The sequence below is a fragment of the Notothenia rossii genome (assembly GCF_949606895.1).
Source record: "Notothenia rossii genome assembly, chromosome: 10".
NCBI classification, from domain to species: Eukaryota; Metazoa; Chordata; class Actinopteri; order Perciformes; family Nototheniidae; genus Notothenia; species Notothenia rossii.
Genome location: NC_136908.1, coordinates 26,331,759 through 26,351,069, shown reverse-complemented (window position 1 = coordinate 26,351,069; position 19,311 = coordinate 26,331,759). Strand labels below are relative to the sequence as shown.

The following is a 19,311-nucleotide window of genomic DNA, read 5'->3' as shown; positions in this document are numbered from 1 at the left end:
AAGTACCACCTTGAAAAAAAATAAACAATGTTTTGTTGCTTAAGCTTATGTATTCAGTCATTATTCAATGGTATACTAAAATCCATGTGAAAAAAATTGCTTCTCACTGTTCTCAGGTCAAATATTTATATGTGATTAAAGATGCGATTCATTTCGATTAATTAATTACAAAGCCTCTAATTAATTAGATACATTTTTTTAATCAAGTCCCGGCCCTATTAATTAATCAATGTATGCATATTGTTTTGCTGTACTACCTATATGAACATTGCTTATTGTAGCTCAGCTCAGGGTGTCAGTTTGTGGATCTCTAATTTTCAAAAAATTGCCGAAAAGAAGCCAGTGTGATTTCAGCGGAAAACCCTTTTCTCCAGTGTTTTTGTTTCTCTCCATGCAGACTAATCACAAGGCCTGTGGAATGTTAGGAGCAACTTCCGCTTGGAGAGGTCCCGCCCCTTAGCCTATCACAAACAATGTGTTGGAGCACTAGCCAATAGAAGCGCAAAGTGACGTAATGATGTCGCAATGTCGCAAAGTTGACTATGGAAGCATTTCAGGCAGGGGGGGCGGGGGGAGTAGGTGGGAGAGAAACTCCCTCTGGAGGGAACACAGGGATTTTAACCTTTGCAGACCATTTACATGCACTAAAACCTATAGAACACACTACAGAAGAGGGAAAACCCCGACAAGAACAGGGCCTCTTTAATAATGCATGCGTCATTACTTGGGTTTATTTGTTAAGCCATTCTTCTAAGGAAAAAACAAATTTCCCTTTAAACAGTTAAACTTCTTAGAAAAATATTTAGAAAAGTATGTACATGTAAAGAATTAAAATGTTAACTTGAAATGTTATGTGCAAAAAACATTCTGGTTTTAAACGGTAGGTTTTTTGGCTTTTGAGCACCACAAACCAAATCCTGTAGCTTCTCATTTTATCGCCAATATCTACAAATCACATACAACAAATATGTATTGAAAGACGGTATTTCTGATTAATGCAAAAGTTGTTAGTAGTTTCATCCAAATATTTGGTTATGATAAAGATAAGCGACAGACGGTAAGTATTTCAATGTCCTCCTACGTGACAAATACACATTTTTGATTCACGCTTTGTTTAATACTGATGGTTAAACATTAAATACTTTTTCTGTGTTAACTGTAAACCAACAAAGAATGACAAGGTCTTGAAATGATTAAAACAACATGATACAAAAGAGTTGCATATATCAAAGGAAAACTCAGCATCGCAGATTAATGTGTTACCATGAGAAGCTCCTAACACTCGTTAAAGTACAGTAGTGATTCACTCCTGTAGTTGGTTAATGTGTACTGTACTGTCTTGTCTCCTTGACGGCTTTTATGTTGTGCAGATTCTCAGTTGCCACGTGAGCTTAACAGTGTTGAAAAGTTACTAAGTACATTGACTCAAGTACTGTACTTAAGCACAATTTAGATACTTGTACTTTACTTGAGTATTTCAATTGTACTTCAAATCACTTAATTTCTCTCCACTACATTTATTTAATACCTTTAGTTACTTATAAATATAATCAAGTGTTAAATCAGACTTTAGTTCCACCTGGAGTAAATTCACAAGCTACCCTGCAGAATACAAAGTCATTCAAACTAGCTGCACCTTTACCAGCTTTGATAACACTTTCATGATCAATCATTATAAAACATATCATATATATTATTCTGAAATGGACCAATCTGCACAATGACTACTTCTGGTACTTAAAGTATATTTTGATGATAATACTTATGTACTTTTACTTGAGTAACATTTGCAATGCAGGACTTTTACTTGTAACAGAGTATTCCTACACTTCCACTTTTACTGAAGTGCTAGATGTAACTACTTGTTCCATCTCTGTAGCTTGCTACACATGCTTAAGGTTTTACATGCGAAGTGCCAGATTTCTTGCAAGTTATTTTCAGTTGTTTTCATTTTTCAGGGTATGTTAAGCCCGTTTGAAACACTAAGCATACAGCAAGAAACATGACCACCTATGGTAACTATTATATAATCTATGAAAACATCTGACTAGCGCATTGTTTATTGTGAAAGAAACCGCACACTGTGAAGTTTTTGATCAACAATACACAGCTAGAAGAGTCCTCAAAGCTAAAATAATAACAATTCTCTGTTTGATCTGGAGGCAGAGACATGGTTTTTAGCTAGTTATATAACAATATGAAGCTTATAAAATCTCTGTACATAGATTACAACGTTTACCCTGTTGCACAAACACTACAGTATTATTAAATAAAATATTGGTATGCACCCCTGCAGATACTCACATGCTGTTTGGTGGAGAGACTTGAAGTTTTCTGCAGACGAGGAAGCCAAAGTCCTGTGCAGTGTGTGTGTGTGTGTGTGTGTGTGTGTGTGTGTGTGTGTGTGTGTGTGTGTGTGTGTGTGTGTGTGTGTGTGTGTGTGTGTGTGTGTGTGTGTGTGTGTGTGTGTGTGTGTGTGTGTGTGTGTGTGTGTGTGTGTGTGTGTGTGTGTGTGTGTGTGTGTGTGTGTGTGTGTGTGGTGGGAATTAAACCCTCCTTGGGGTTAGGGGGTGTGGGAGCATGTAGCCAACCATGACACATGTTTAGTTAACCGATCATTGTCTCAACTTAAAGTACCTTCACTTTTAGGATCATCAGAAGACATCACATGTTCTGATCGCCTCCCCCAGTTTGCACTCTTCTCACCTTGAGGCAGTCGGCGAATGAGTGCGATGATTCAAGAATCTACAGAATTCCTGAGGGGATCATGGGAGAGCAGAGCTGAAAATGAGTGTTTACGCCCACCGGTTACACAACGACATGTTTCATCAGCTGATTCAAAGACAAGTTATTTTAAATCTCCATCCAATTATTTTCGATATAATAAAAGGATGTATATAACCTTATGTAATCATTACAATTATTGTTTTATTTACCAAAAGGATACTGATGATTAAATTGATAATCTGAGGAATCAAGAAAGATAATAATAATACAAATAATAATAACAATAATAATGCAATAATTATGGTTATATTTATAATTTAAATGTGTTTATGAAGCACTTTTTTTTTTACAGCAGTGCTCTTTAAAAAAGTGCAAACATGTATTTACAGGAACAAAAAACTAAAGCAGAAAGGACATGAGAAAAGTAAAAGGAATAGATTAACAATTTGAGAATTACACTTATTCACTATATTAGATATTTGTGGACAAAAAGATTTATATCACTTTTATTTTGTTCTTATTTATCTTAAAATCTATCTCTTAAAAGGGGCATGTTCTGCTCATTTTCAGGTTCATATCAGTATGTAGTGTCTCTACTGTGACATGTCTCCATGCTTTAATGTTCAAAAAGCTCTTTATTTTTCTCATACTGACTGTGCTGCAGCACCTCTTTTAACCCTCTGTCTGAAACAAGAGCCCAGTCTGCTCTGATTGGTTAGCTGGCCGGCTCTGTAATGATTGGTCAACCTCTTAGAGATGTGTCGAAAATGTCCCGCTTTAAGTCTATAAAGTACAATGTGTTTGAGCGCTAGCCAATAGAAGCGCGAGTGTTACACAGTGATGTCACTACTGGGATAGAATACCTGTGGAGGGACAACAGAGATGTTGGCCCTTGCAGATCTTTTACATGTTCAAAAACCTATAACAAATTAAGCAGAAGTTTTCCTTTAATATTACAATGTTGTTTTGTTTACCTAATATATACTTTATTTTCATATATATAGTAAAAATACATATTTATTCTCTAATTTTATAAATGGAAACTAGTCCAATATTCTTCAACAGATCTGCAATTGTCATGTGACTTTGAAAGCTCACCTACACAGAATGTGTAGTCGGAAGAATTAGTCAGCCATTTGCCAATTGTAATTTTTTAGGGTCTTTGGGATCCAATAACATAATTCTAATCCCATTAGCATCCGGAAATTGATAGGTAAACTAAAAGGGCTTGATAAAGCAGTTTCTTTTAACCAACAGTCAGCGAGTCCCAAAATCTGAAACTATACCCCTGCTTTAACCTGTTTAGCCTGAGAGCCCCCGTTAGATGGCTGCGGGGTTTTTTTCTCACGAAACTGTGTCTCAGGGCTTCTTAATATTTAAAAAAAAAAAACTATTAACTTGTTATACCAGATTAACGGGAAGAAACTCAACTAACTGACGATACGAACCATTTTTACCACCAAAAAAAACCTCATAAGAAGCGTCTAAATGACTCCTGAGCGAAAAAATTCGAACGCACTTGGCACAGAACTCAAGGTAAAGATACCCTTATTACTTATCGTAACTGCACATACAAGATATCCGATATTAAAGCTGAGATTCCACAGATTATATAGGTATTAGTATCATCACTGACTGAGCGATCAGACAAGGGAAGCAAACACAGACATGACAACACGTAGCATTACGGAGCAAACACGGGAGATCGTCTCACCTTAGCTGTTATTCTGATCAAAAGTCGTGTTCAATGGCATTAAAACGAGAAAAACGCTGCTGAGGGTTAATCCATAGGTTAATCCAATGTGTCTGTCACTTTGGAAAGATTATTGATAATCCATAATTCCATATCTATGGAGGCGTGTGGCGCAGTGGATAGAGCCTTGGTGTTGGGATCAGGGGGTCACAGGTAGGCCTGTCACGATAATTAATTGTGTTGGACGATACATTTTTCTGGAAATTATTGCGATAAACGATAATATTGTCGGCACCGTTTTAAGACCATTTTAGACATAATGATAATATATAATAATAATTCAAGTACATCCTTTCAAAAATAACTTTTTATTGAACATTCAACATTGCAAATGAAATGTGAAATAATATTAAAATATATAAATTAATAAATAAAACAAATTAATTAAATTATAATAAACTAATTAAATCACAGAACCAAAACAATAAATTAAATAGAGTCAGGCTGGAAAACAGAGCTCTCTCTCTCTCATATATATATATATATATATATATATATATATATATATATATATATATATATATATATATATATATATATATATATATATATATATATATATATATATATATATATATATATATATATATATAAATAAATAAATAAATATGAGCACACATTATCTCACAAGCAAAAAAAACCTCCTTAAAACAACAGTCAAGTGTACAGTCCACTGTCAAAGACCCAGATGCCTCAACAGGCCATATCCAAATCTGTTTTTCTAAGTTTTCGAGCAAGAAACACCAACATGTTTGCATTGTCGGGCGGGGGCTCTCCATCTCCAGCTGCCGTGTTTGCTCCCAGATGGAAAAACGGAATGGGGTGGTTGTGTTTTAGGTAGTTTAAAATGCGTGTTATTGCCTGCTTTTGTCGCTACCTTTTTTAAACCAATGCGACACACCGCCCGGCTCATTCAAGTCCGTAGGTTCGCCTTGTTGATTTGGTTTGAATCCAAAATACTGCCACACCGGAGAATCGAGATGTGTCGTTAGGTTTTGTAACCAATTCCATTTCACTTTAAATTCCCCGCGAGTAAGTCACACGTTGTCTCCCGCTTGTCGCTATATTATTAATTTGGCTGCTGCACGTGCACGCGGAGTGTCCTGACCTGGCTGTGTGTCAGCCCCGCCCCTCATAGCGCGCCTGGCACATAGAGAGGCGAAGTCCCGCCCATCTACTTCCGACCCATGGGACCCCGGAAGCGGAAAATTATACATTGACGTCAATGGAGAGAGAAAAGTCATCTTTCGATCCCGTTTGAATTGTGCCACGAATGACACATATGATGTTTGTCAAATTAAAAGAACATTTTGCAAGTCAAAAAAATAAAAATGTGTTGTAAAACTGTGAAGTTACAATTTTTTTTGTGTGAAACCGCTCAGTGAACTACAGGTCTCTGGTCTCGCACAATACTCGTCACCATCACAAAGATGGCTGTCACGTTAGTAAATTTCACCTGTTTCTTTCAGAATGAGGCGAAAAAGTATAAAACGAGGTGAAAATCACTACAAGTCTGGGCATGTTGAGAGCTGTACATACACGAAAGGGAGCGGTTCTGTAAGAGCCAGCATGCGGGACCGGCTTTACAAGGTTTCAGTGAGTAATATGAGTGCAATGTTTAAGGTTAATGTCAGCTAGCTAACAAGGTACACTAACGTGTTTTGTTTTAGCAACTAGTTTTCTCCTTAAGAACTTTGTGGTGTCTGTGTATGCTGTGGATAACATTAGTGTTCACAAGAACAAGATACACTCCCGTGTTTTGTTTTAGTTGCACTTCAGATTGAAGCGGCCAGTTCTATATCGACTATATGTGTGATCTCCTTTTTACATCTCGTTGTGTCATTTGAGTTTATTTGCTGTGTGTAGATTCAAGGATTTTGGTTATCTTGTCCAGGGATGCAAACTTGTCACCTTTCGGCGAAATTCTCCGTTTTGAATCCAAAATAGGTAGTTTTTGTGATTCCTGTAGATCTGCAATAAAAATATTTTTGGGGTATGGGAGGGGGTCTGGGACCCGGATTAATGTGCGGCCGCGAGCTTTTTTTTATATATTATAATGAAGCGCGAGCTGTGTGCTCGAGTCTTCCTGCCTGTCGGCTCTGCTCATGATGTATAATAAGCCTCTGCTGCTCGGCGATGATGGTCTAGCTTCAGCAGCTACATTACCTACGGTGCGTTCGTTAATATTAACTGTGCGTCCGGAGTCACTGTGGCACAGACTGGACCGCTGGTGAACAGCTGTTAGAACGGGCCGTTCAGGTGTTCACAGTAGAGCTCCCTGTCGGAGCGGCAGAGCGTGATGTGCACTGAAAAGTTTTTTTTTCCCGTCGCAATATTATCGTTGAGCTAGCCAACTAGCATACATTGTCACTATCTGCTAACGTTAGCTTTAGCCTTCGTTTTCTAATCGTTTTTTTCATAGGCTATAAACAGAGGTGGTATAAGTATATATCTTGTAATTGATTAAAAGTAGAAGTACTCAGTTCTTGTACTTGAGTAAAAGTAGAAGTACCAGAGTGTAGGAATACTCTGTTACAGTAAAAGTCCTGCATTCCAAATGTTCCTCAAGTAAAAGTAGAAAAGTATTATTATCAAAATATAGTGAAAGTAGCGACAGTAAAAGTAGTCATTTTGCAGATTGGTCCATTTCAGAATAATATGATATGTTTTATAATGACTGATCATTAAAGTGTTATCAAAGCTGGTAAAGGTACAGCTAGTTTGAATGACTTTGTATACTGCAGGCAGGGTAGCTTTTGGATTTACTCCAGGTGGAACTAAAGTCTGATTTGACACTTGATTATATTTCACATCATTCATCCACATCTGTAAAGTAACTAAAGGTATTACATACATGTAGTGGAGTAAAAGTAGACCATTTACCTCTGAACTGTAGTGGAGTAGAAGTACAAAGTAGCAAAACATTGAAATACTTAAGTAAAGTACAAGTATCTCAAAATTGTGCCCAAGTATAGTACTTGTTGAGTTTATGAACTTAGTTACTTTACACCAGTGGCTATAAAGATAGAAAGACTAAGCCTTGCACAGAGGCATGAAAATACATTTTCAAAATGCTCAACAGTGCTGCCAAAATTATAAACTGACTGCTACACAATTAAAATAAATGTTTTTTTATATATTTCTATTAGATGTGACTCTATGGCGTTTCTGTTAATATTAACACTGCTGCTTTAGTTGTTCTGACTGCTAAAATCCTCTGTTATTCCTCATTTTAAAGCCGATATTCTGTGGGGTCAGGGGGCTCGGATCCTTGTCACCTTTTTCATACCTGATGAGTTTGCATCCCTGTTGTCAATTTGTTTGGTTATCTAGGCACAGCTGTGTGTGACTCCCTCTGGTACACTGGTATGTGTTTTCCTAATGTAGAGAGCATTGATTAATTAATAAACTACACACTGACTCTAGATCCTGACCAAATCCTTATTTTTTGATCAAATGTTTTTCAAAAAAATGTATTGTATATTATATAACAGCTGCACATCACAGACCGGAGTCTCTGCTACTGTGGACCACGAAGGAGGGGATCATCATCCCCATCCCCAAAGACCCTGCATGGCATGGAAATCTCCTCCTCCTGGAACAATTCTACACCCAGCATATGCTCCCTGTGTTGGCCAGTAGAGAGGAGGACATTTAAATAAACATACTCTTAACACCCTCGGACTCTGCGTTGTGTTTCGTATGTGTGATGGGGTGTTATGCAGAGGGGAGGAAAACAGGACACAGCAGATTGGGATTGTGGTGGAGATGCTGAGCAGTTATTTAATTGTTGCGTGTAATTATTATTATACTGCGTGCTTCTTAGTTATTCCATCTTTTGCTGTAACATGGATCTGTATGTAACTATATTTACTTGTTATCTACCACACTTCCTTCTACATCATACACCATCATTATACATGATGGTGTATATAGGATATATATTTATTTGTATACATATCTTTAATTGTATAATTTAATTTTTCGTATTTGGGATTTCTCTTTTGTCCACTCAAATACACTTGGCCCTTTCTCTTTTCCATGTGGAAAATGGCAGCTGCATATTCTGCTTTTCTCATCTGCTCCCTGTCTGCTCATCTACGATGAGAAAATTATATAATGAATTACTAATAATCATTTAAACCTGCTATTACCAATATTTCACAAATTCTTCATGTAAACTTAAGAGTACAGCTGTATGTTGAGTATGTCAACTTTGCTTGGTTCATCTTACTGGGGGGCAGCTACATGGATGTCGGTGCAGTCCACAATAATTTTGCAGCTGAAGGCAGAATGAATTTATTATTGACTCAGAATGAAGCACAACTTCATGTCATACAATACATTGACTTTATTTGTAATTGTGTAAAAAAATATGAATATTGATTAGCAAGCAGGACCTGCAGGAACAGAGAATGGTGATGGATGGAGCTGGGAAGAGAGAAGAATAAAGAAAACAGATCAACTTTATTATCGGATATTAAAAATTCAATTTCAAAACAAGTTGCCGCTCCTACAGTTTTCTAGTATGTAAAGATGATTTCACATGACCTATGCAAAATATCACACTCAATACATGTGTGTCTCTGAGGGGTGCATTGTGCCTTTGATGTATATAAATAATATACCATAACCAAATACTATTACGTACAGTGGAAATCAGGTTGCCAGAGCAGGTCAGACCAGTGTGCATGTTCCTCAGGGTCTCAGCAGTTACAGGTGAGGTAAAGAAAATAAAAGAGAAAAAGGTCAGTAACAACACTTTAAAGTAACAACACTGAATAATTATCTCTTTTAATAATTTTCTCTCAGTAATCACTCAACTACTGTCTTTCCAACAAACAGATTGACTCACCCTCACTATCATCACAATGAAACACGTCCAGAAGAATGTCATGCAAAGCTGCCTGCCTTCCTTCCTTCGACTCTCCCTGAACTGCCTGATCTTTTAATGGTCAATGTTAACCATTTGTGCAGATAGCATTAAGTAGAAAAGATCGCTGATACTAATGTGGCGTTAGCCTACCTCCCGCCCCCTTAGCACCTGGTGGAGGGGGCGATAGGCTACTCTTCAAATGTTTCACAAAATACTTACCATCATGACTACTCTTACTGTTTAACATTTTGGTTTACTTCATGTTAAGGCTAATACAAATGACAAGGCTAAGTAATGTAATATAATGCTAACTAACATGCTCGCTACTAGCTAGGTAGCTAACTTGACTATGTTCCATGCAAAACATGTATATTATCTGATATGTTTGATCCGACGACTCCTGGTCCTTTCATCAGACGGGAAGCGATAGAACGAGCAAGTGGTATGATCTCTTTTGTGATTACAACCTCGTACAAAGCACACAGGCATCTTGTAAAAGTGAATTTATTGGAGCAATCTCTTATATTTATTGGAGGGAATAAATCAGTCTTCTTCTTCCTCTTTGCTTTGCGAGTCACAACCAGTCTTGGAGCATTATCGCCTATGACATCACTTACGCGACCCAGAATGCATTTGGGATTTGTAGTCTTTCTAGTTCCGTATTATTCATAGTCTTATATTTCAGCATTTTTACGACAAACTGTGACTTTTTTTGCATGGAAATGATTGTTTAAGACTGACAAACATCATATGTGTCATTCGTGGCACAATTCAAACGGGATCAAAAGATAACTTTTCTCTCTCCATTGACTTCAATGTATAATTTTCCGCTTCCGGGGTCCCATGGAGGCTCCCGGAAGGGGAGGGACTTCGCCTCTCTATAGGCCACATAGTACGTGCATGGGTTGGAAAGTATAACGTGCTAGCCTGCTGTAATACATCGTATAGTCAGACAGGCACACATTTATCAGATTTAACAATGGCCAATTATATTTCTTAAATAATATGTAGCCTATTCCCAGAGCATCATTCATGGGGCAACAAGGTGAGGTGCAAAGGGTGTTTTAATATCATACATTTTACGCCAGCAAACTTATTGTATGGACTTCGGCAGTAGTGAAGACTCACTGAACGAATTAAGTACAAAGACGAATCGTTCGCGAACGTGCAAATCACCAGAAGTCGTTCGCGAACCGGTGAACGAATCAGTGAACGAATCTTTAAAGAGAACTGAATCAAAAGATTTGTGTCTCCGAAGGGATTCGAAATGCCCATCACTATTGCCCACAGTTTTGAGTATGTAAGTCGCTTTGGATAAAAGCGTCTAACGTGACATGTAATGTAATGTAAAAATCGGATAATTAATATTAGCTGCTAATGGTAGCCACCAGAGTGTATCGCAGCATCTGGTTTTGGCTAGCTTCACTCTCACTCCTTATTTGGTAACGTGTGTGTGCATGTGGAACCTCCCCTCGATTCCATTGGCTCTAGCGGTTAAAAAGAGATGTCAATCATCAAAATCGACAAGGGGGGGCCAGAGATAGGTCAAATCCACCCAAATGTCCCCAGAAGTGTTTTTGTTTGCTAAATCTCTCTAAAAAGGTCAAATTTCACTTGTTTTGTATCAATCTTGATACAGGGTACTTATGTTATAGTTTGGATTCCTAAAGCTTTTAGTCTACCATCCCATCACTCAAGGGTGGTTTTCACTATAAGTCATGTTTTTCTTTTGGACGGACATTATAATTTACATTTTTGTACTATGTTCAATCTGAATTAACTTTAAAATAAAAACATCTATATTGATTCTGACACTTCTGCATCCAACTCACAGATGTAACCTTGCTTTGAGAAAAAAGATGATTAGTTTACCCCTTTTAGAATTGCAGATATGGTCATTTGTTCTGGGAATGACCTTTTCGAGCCTGAAACCTGAAAAACAGGCTCAGGGCTTAACAGGCTAAATGTAGACACTAAACACTGCAAGATATAATAAATCCAGGTCAAGTTTCTTTAGAACTGCAGTTATTTCTACTGTGGTTCAGGTTTGACAGTGCACTGTGCCTTAATGCTCTGGATAACAGCTGACAGCAACCTGCACCTGCATCCTGCTCTGGATAACAGCTGACAGCAAGGTGCATCCTGTACCTTTAACAGAACACAAGGGGAACAGCCAGAATATATCAAATACTGCAGCTTTAAGACAAAAACTATTTCAACAAATCTTTATTATTTCCAATTTGTTCCATAACCTTCATAATAAACGTTTCAGCCATTTGAATATCAACTCAAATAAGAAAATCAACAAAAAATCACCAGATATGAAGAAAAATACATAAAAAACATAATTTAACTTTCGAAACATTTTTTAAAGATGGCAAAGAATCAAACCAATTATTAATATATTAAAAATGCAGGATTACTCTATGGGATTGCAACCATAAAGTTGAGGCAACATTAACAAATATTCTTCCTCTGTAAACTTCTGTAGAGTTAATGAAGTTATTAAATGAGATTTACTGTAGCAGCATAGTTGAAACAACTACCTTACAAGGAATTTATGCGTACCAAAGATATCAATTATTGTCAATTTAGTGACTGGGATGAGAGAATCCATGGTTTCCTGAAACTGCATCTCTTTACTCCCCATCAAAGCCAGCTATTGTTCCCTTAAGGTAACACAACATCACTGTACGTTTGGAAGTAATGACAATCAAAAATAATAGTAAATAAACTAGTATTCCAACATATAAAGCATTATGAAACATTTTCAAGTGATAAGAAAAATTCAAATTATGAGAACCTTCTTTTGAAAAGTTAACATAGCAAAAATCATTTTGGCGTGAAATCTAAGTAATGGCACTTCATTTATGAAACTGTTTATGTCACTTCATTACAAATATATGAACGTTTCATACGGCTGGCTTCAGCAATACTAAATTGTATGTCAGACCAAAAGGCATCATGTGCTTCAAAGGAATCAAAAACAAAGAGGTAGGCAACATTTTGAAAAAAGTCATGTAAATAAAAAAAGATTAATGTAAAATACTTCTTGTATGGAAGGGACTGTAATAGGCAACTAACAGTGTAAATATGTATTATGAATTATATTTAGGAGCACCACATGTAAATGAATAAGTTAGTGATTGTGTCCCTGAGTAAAGAGCTTTTCCCATGGACTGTTGTGTTGTGAAAATATCAGCTGCTGATTTTGCAACAGTAAACAACTAGAAGGATTCAAACCACCACACAAAGCACTTGTGGTGGAAAGGCATCATACGCTTTTTACTTCCCCCTGGCCAATGTGCAGCGTACAAAGCTTCCATTATCTGGGAATGTTGTCACAGGCTCAGATGCTTCTGGATCAGGAGAGGATGCTTCATCACTAGAAAAGAAGATTATTCACTCCTGAGCCGCGAAAACTGTGTTAAAGTAGTCGTTCTGTTACGTATAACTGGGAATTGAGCCTATATAAAACCTTACATTTCTTACTCCTGCAGTCAGCATTTATTCACGCAATCTTGGCCCTGATCAAACACTTGATAGACGTTGATGAGGGGGAACATGGTGAGGGCTCCGATCAGTGAGCCAGCCTGGATGGAGATGCCGCACCACAGCAGGGCCGAGTGACCCGCCTCGTGAAGCAAAGTCCCGATTGCCACCTTCACATAGGAGAGGAGGCCGGTGAAAACAATCCAGGAGATGACCTGTAGGGGGCACAAGCAAGCAGCTGGACTCAGTGGTGGACACGAACAGGGAGGTAAAACAGACAAGACTTTAGATCAGATCTAATATGAGAACTGGAATCCTTTGTGCTCAATCCTGATAGCTTCAAGAAAATGTGTGATAAACTCCTACAACAACAGCAGGGTAACACATTCCAAATTATGAAAAACAAATTCACCCATTTCAACACATGAGAAGCAGAAGCATGCAATTTCACAAGGGAACAAAAAAAGTGATGACCTTGCTCACATGACTTGGATGTTTTCCCACCAAACTAACAGATAAAACACTTAGTAATCACTGAGTGATTAGAGTAATCATTGAGTGTCCTCTTGAAACAGTTTCCATGGTTGTGTGTGTGCTACTTGCAGCATTTCAGTATTAATGGTGCAATATTAACATGTTCCCTTTTTTTTGCAGTCAACTTGCAGAAATCTTTTCTGCAATAAAAAAACACAACTTTGGCAGTCAAAACATATGTTCAGTGTTTCCCCGATATACAAATAGTGGGCCGCTGCTTAAATATGAGCGCCGTTGCTAGGGGGCGCCAGCCAGGTACCCAAAAAAAAAAAAGTTTAAATAATAAGTGGCGACCCTTTTTGATTGTTTGTTATGTGGATTTGTAGTATCTGTGTTACTGGCATAGGCGACACTGGCGGTCGCCTAGGGCGCCAGATCTGGGGGGCGCTGCGCTGGTAGCTCTGGGAGGGAAAAAACATTTTTGACCGTTGGCGCTCATCCTAATGTTCGGCCTTGATGTAACAACATTCATAATTAAGTAAATGTAACACCCTTTTCACCCCGGTTACACGTTTAATTTGCCCTGTACGGAGGGCGCTGTAAGTGATGAAAGTGGGGGATGTTGGCTTATCAGGCGCCCGCAGCTCACAGCCAAAGTGCCAGCGTGGTAGCGAGAGAGCGAGCAAGGGAGAGGGCGCACCGGTACCGGCGCTGTTGTTATTAGAATCTGGTGCTAGCTGCGCTAACGGATATAAGAAGTAGATGTTTCTACAACCAGGGTGGAGGAGAGCTCTCCTGTCAGACTGAGAGGCTCAGTGAGGTAAAGGACTCTCTGAGTATTTAGATAGTTAATTTTAGTCTAAGTTATCTCAGTGGGTTTCAAACGTTTTGACCACGAATTATGTAAACACATATTTCCAAGGCACTCCTTTATAATTATTAGGATAAATAAAAACAGGTTTGAAATCATTCCAATATATACTATTAACCAAAAATATCGTTTAAAGTTGGAGAGATACAAAAATATGCATAAACAAATAAATGTTAACTAGGTAAAATAAGATATGAATGAACAATACAAATAAGCTACATTTAGTTGTTATTGGCTATGGTAGGTTATTGGTTATGTTCACATACTTATTTGATTATTACAATGTAAACCGATCTTTTTCATATGGGCGTTTTAGAGTTGTGCCCCCTAGATCAGGTCTCTAGTAATTGTGCTCAAAGTGCACCAGATTGAAGCATTTTACTGTAAAATGCATACCCCCGGACCCCGCTAGAGGATGTGACGTCCACCCCCCATTTTAAAACATGTTCATACAATACTGAATATATTTGATGCCATTTTGATGTCTATTACCTATGTCAATAAGTTTCTGTTTTTGCAGTGTATTTGTCTTTTGTAGAGATTTTTTATTTATTCTTTACACATAAAATGTCGCCTAAAATCTCACCTAGGGCAGCAAATTGTCTAGAACCGGCCCTGGTACTAGGCCTCAAGAGCCTTTCTTGTGCTAACTCATAGAAACAAATTGGCGGGGCGCACTTCGCACACGCACACACTAAAAGCTTCCACGCGCTCCGCGATCACATAATGCTGGGCCCACGTGCCTTAGCACCGCTGCTATGACTCCATCCTAGGGGAAACACTGGTGTTCATTTCCAACTGCTAAATTAGAAGCTGAGGAACAAAACCGTTTTCAGTGTGTGTGTGTAAGTGTTTAATTTTGTACTTTCCTTCAGACTAAAATGTGTAAAAAAAATGCATTTATCCCCACTCACCACTAAAGCCCCTCCTGCAGAGTTTTCCCGGAGTGGAGGACAGGGGCTGATTGCTGCCAACGCCATGAGATATGAAGCAAACGCAATCCCCCCGATAGACAGGAAGCTGAGACCAGTGGAGGACCTGGAAAACAAACATGGGGTTAATCAAAACACTGTACCTCAATATTTTTTTTAAATCAAGTCCCAACTTTGTAATGAATAGATGCATTTTCTCACCTTAAAACAACAAACATTGCTACAAAGCAGGCCAGGGGGTTGGCTATGTTGCCGAGGACGACAGAGAGGTGAAAGGTCATGGTCCCGTAAGGCAAGCAGGTGAAGCTCTGCACAGAGGGCAGCACGCCGTTGGTGAGGGCGTTTGAGATGGCGAGCAGAGACAGCAGGTAGATGTTCCTCTTTGTCCAAAATGTCTGTGGCACTTCCTCAATCTGCACCAGCTCCTCAGACACCGGTGTTCCTCCGTTCTGTAGCAGGTCAGATTCCATTCCGTTTTTCACCGGTGCTACATTTTCTGACTCCAGTGCAGGTGCATCTTCCTGTGACTTTATCTGTCTTCGCATTAAAGCCTGGAAACTCAGAGCTGAGATTGACAGCATGACAAACAAGGACCAGAAGAAGTTCTGTGCAGGAAAGTTCTCTTTTAAATATTCTGGATGCACTGTGCCATTCACGGTTTTACACTCCAGCTTGCCAACGCCTTGCCCTAAGGCCACAACACAAGGGACCAAGGCACTGAGGCCCTGACCGATGAAGAACGTACGAATATACTGTCGAGGGTAACTAAACATGAAAGGCAGGAAGGTGACGTTGGACGTGCAGCAAACAAAAGACAGCAGAAAGGTGAAGAGCAGGAAAGGCAGCGACCTTTCTTCTCCAGCTATTGTGAGGGTGTGTGACCAGAAGACAGCCAGAAGAGCGGAGGACACCACGGCCAGCACCTGGATGCAGTGGATGACGATGCGTTCGTTTAAACGCCCCGGAGCACAGTGGTGAGTGATAGTCACTGCCACTGGACCAATGTTCCCAAATGCTATCAGCACTGAGATATAGGCAGGCAGATTCCAGCCTGAAAGCAGATACAATTATCAGTTAGGGCAATGAGGAATAGGTTTATATTATATATTCTTGTATGTTACAATACATCCAAATCGATCGAAATGGGAGCTATGAAAAACACAACTTGAACTTCTCTTTTCCATGAAAAAGTACTTATTTTAAATCACTCATGCAGCTGTATTTTTAGGCATTTACTTCTTTTGTTACATTGCTACTTAATATAAGTTAAGATTTCCAGTAGTTAACATACATGAACACATTAAAATGTAGCTTACAAGACACATAAAATAAGATGTGAGGAAGTATTCCGATATGTTTACTAAAGTAAAAGGTAGGAATAAAAAACACAATGTTAAAAGTACAAGTTTATAAGAAATATCTCATATAAAAGTACACTATTCGCAACATCAACATTAATTCAATTCATTCAAGGCAACAGAAGACTGCGGTCAAGCCAGCCGTCTTTCACTTTTGCGTGGTCAAACCAGCCGCCCCTGTATTTTGAGTGCGCGATTAGTTACAGGTTTACGGTAATGCAATAAAACAACCCTGGGAAGCTGGATTTCAAAGTAAAGGATCGCATGTGGTTCATTTATATTATTTGCGATTGAGGAACAGGGTAATTTATGAGAATAATTGTAGGACTTATTGCTTCATAAACTTGTTGCACAAATACTATGAACTACTTTTACTGTGTACTTTTTGAGAATGGCAACATTCCCTCCAGAGAACAAGAAGGAGCATTTTTGTCTAACTTTGACGTGGGATAAAAAACATTTCTTCCATAAGTAGTTTATGAAACTGCCATGTTTGTACTTAATACTTCTAGAACTACTTGCAAACATAATATGAACTACTTTTACTGTGTACTTTGAGTAATTTGAGTTTCAAAGTCCTCTCCAGAGAACAAGAATGAGCATTTTTGTCAACTTTAATGTGGGATAAAAAACATTTCTTCCATAAGTAGTTTATGAGTCTGCCATTTTTGTACTTAGTACTTCTTAGACTACTTGCACAAATAATATGAACTACTTTTACTGTTTACTTTTTCAGTAATTTGAGTTTCAAAGTCCCCTCCAGAGAAAAAAGATTGAGCATTTTCATCTAACTTTGGTGTGGGATAAAAAACATTTCTTCCATAAGTAGTTTATGAGTCTGCCATGTTTGTACTTAGTACTTCTTAGACTACTTGCACAAATAATATGAACTACTTTTACTGTGTACTTTTTGAGTAATTTGAGTTTCAAAGTCCCCTCCAGAGAACAAGAATGACCACATTAAAGTTGACAAAAATGCTCATTCTTGTTGTCTGGAGAGGACTTTGAAACTCAAATTACTGAAAAAGTACACAGTAAAAGTAGTTCATATTATGTTTGCAAGTAGTCTAAGAAGTACTAAGTCCAAACATGGCAGACTCATAAACTACTTATGGAAGAAATGTTATTTAGACCACATTAAAGTTGACAAAAATGCTCATTCTTCTTCTCTGGAGAGGACTTTGAAACTCAAATTACTGAAAAAGTACACAGTAAAAGTAGTTCATATCATGTTTGCAAGTAGTCTAAGAAGTACTAAGTACAAACATGGCAGTTTCATAAACTACTTATGGAAGAAATGTTTTTTATCCCACGTCAAAGTTAGACAAAAATGCTCCTTCTTGTTCTCTGGAGGGAATTTTGCCATTCTCAAAAAGTACACAGTAAAAGTAGTTCATAGTATTTGTGCAACAAGTTTATGAAGCAATAAGTCCTAAAATTATTCTCATAAATTACCCTGTTCCTCAATCGCAAATAATAGAAATGAACCACATGCGATCCTTTACTTTGAAATCCAGCTGCCCAGGGTTGTTTTATTGCATTACCGTAAACCTGTAACTAATCGCGCACTCGAAATACAGGGGCGGCTTGTTTGACCACGCAAAAGTGAAAGACGGCTGGCTTGAACGCAGTAACAGAAGGACCTCAGTGTTATTGAAAATATGATTGTATTGTAAAGGTATAGTGTACTGTGTAGCTGGAATATGGATAAAAATGTACCATTACTCTGTTTCTTATTATTTATTGATTGATATTGTTATACCCGTAGCTATGCTGTATTCAACAAAGTTACATTTAATTATTCTTAATACTGCATCACACGAGTACATGAATGACTGAATGAAATACGTAGCTAGCTGTGGTCGTTTGGTACACGCTAACTTCTCAGGTTTGTACCAAAGTCCCACTGAAGCCAAAGATAATAAATGATAAAGCAAAGTGTCAACATTATATGACTTTATTCATTAATAAGGGCTCAATTGTGATAGACCAAAGTTCAGGTTAGGTAAGTTGCATCACTGACCTTCGGGCAGCACGTTGACTACCACCGGGAGCTCGACCCACAGACTGTTGACAGAAATCCAGGACCCCATGGCGAACAGAGCCACAAGCCCGTGGGTCACCGGCTCACTGCTCCACCAGCTACCGGACATGGCGCTGCGGATATAATAACAAACAAAAGGCTGGTAACACGTTTTACCGGCTTGTTTAGGCTGAACGACGAGACGTTTGTTTTTCGCACACTGCTTTAACCTGAATAATGGTGGACATTACGCAAAGTTCCCGCCCCTTCAGTTGCCTTTCCGTGTGCCTCGTAAATTCAACTTTCAGTACAAGAATCTAAATTAGTTATTATGTAGATCAGCCTATTTGAGAATAATTTAACGTTATTGCATCATTATTAAAGATGCATTACTGTGATCATCAGTATTATAAACTACTGGTTAATAGTATTTTTTCCATTAATAATCTAAAGTTGCAAATTAACTTTAAGTGACTTAAGATATCCAGCCTAAGTAGTGGAGTAAAAAGTACAATATGATCTAAAATGAAGTAGAGAAGGAGCATAATTGTTTCAAAAGTAACAGGATACAATATAAATATTGTAATATTAAGTTAAATAGACCTATAAATACCTGCAAAATGTGAAGTCGAGTTAATGTGCCCCCATTTCTCCAATGGTTACAAACGTCTGGTTAACTGTATTTATTTGCCATTCCAAACATTTATTCCCCATTCTTACCAGTGTCCAGCTATTTCCATGGACTATCCTTTTATCTGCATACTGGCTGTTAGACAGAAAAAGAGGCACTCAACTTAATTTGAAA

General features: G+C 38.1%; 2 protein-coding genes and 1 long non-coding RNA gene across 5 annotated transcripts in view; all 3 read right to left on the bottom strand.

Moving 5' to 3' along the window:
• slc52a3-2a (solute carrier family 52 member 3-2a) overlaps positions 1-2,698 on the bottom strand; it is a 30,542-nt gene extending 27,844 nt beyond the window's left edge. Inside the window, exon 1 of one of the 2 annotated variants that reach the window (XM_079655994.1) lies at positions 2,638-2,698. The gene's annotated coding sequence lies outside the window, so the exon portion shown is untranslated. Of the gene's footprint in view, positions 1-2,304; positions 2,403-2,637 lie in introns of those variants that run through there. The other variant, XM_079655991.1, reaches the window with a different exon arrangement.
• Positions 2,699-8,811: 6,113 nt separating this feature from the next.
• On the bottom strand, positions 8,812-10,225 carry LOC307023019. Its single transcript, XR_013803573.1, has 2 exons — positions 9,132-10,225; positions 8,812-8,911 (listed from the first exon to the last, which is right to left on the bottom strand). It is a non-coding gene; the product is annotated as an uncharacterized lncRNA (long non-coding RNA).
• A 1,341-nt stretch (positions 10,226-11,566) lies between these two features.
• On the bottom strand, positions 11,567-18,783 carry LOC307023011 (solute carrier family 52, riboflavin transporter, member 2-like). Of its 2 annotated transcripts, XM_079655996.1 has the most exons (5): positions 18,507-18,783; positions 15,327-16,176; positions 15,108-15,231; positions 12,840-13,063; positions 11,567-12,741 (listed from the first exon to the last, which is right to left on the bottom strand). In XM_079655996.1, the coding sequence occupies exons 1-4, from the start codon at positions 18,634-18,636 to the stop codon at positions 12,857-12,859; spliced, it is 1,311 nt and encodes a 436-aa protein (XP_079512122.1). In that variant the 5' UTR covers positions 18,637-18,783; the 3' UTR covers positions 11,567-12,741; positions 12,840-12,856. The 2 variants fall into 2 exon arrangements, with proteins under 2 accessions (XP_079512122.1, XP_079512121.1); XM_079655995.1 differs by having other exon boundaries at positions 11,567-13,063.
• Between the last annotated feature and the right edge of the window lie 528 nt (positions 18,784-19,311).

What these genes read in the sequence shown, in the direction of transcription:
- LOC307023011 (XM_079655995.1), bottom strand. Translation starts at nt 18,636, where the DNA reads ATGTCCGGTAGCTGGTGGAGCAGTGAGCCGGTGACCCACGGGCTTGTG. An exon ending in AGTCAACGTGCTGCCCGAAG is followed by an intron (nt 16,177 to 18,506) that starts GTCAGTGATGCA and finishes ATCTGCTTTCAG; the next exon opens with GCTGGAATCTGCCTGCCTAT. An exon ending in CTGCAGGAGGGGCTTTAGTG is followed by an intron (nt 13,064 to 15,107) that starts GTGAGTGGGGAT and finishes TGCCCCCTACAG; the next exon opens with GTCATCTCCTGGATTGTTTT.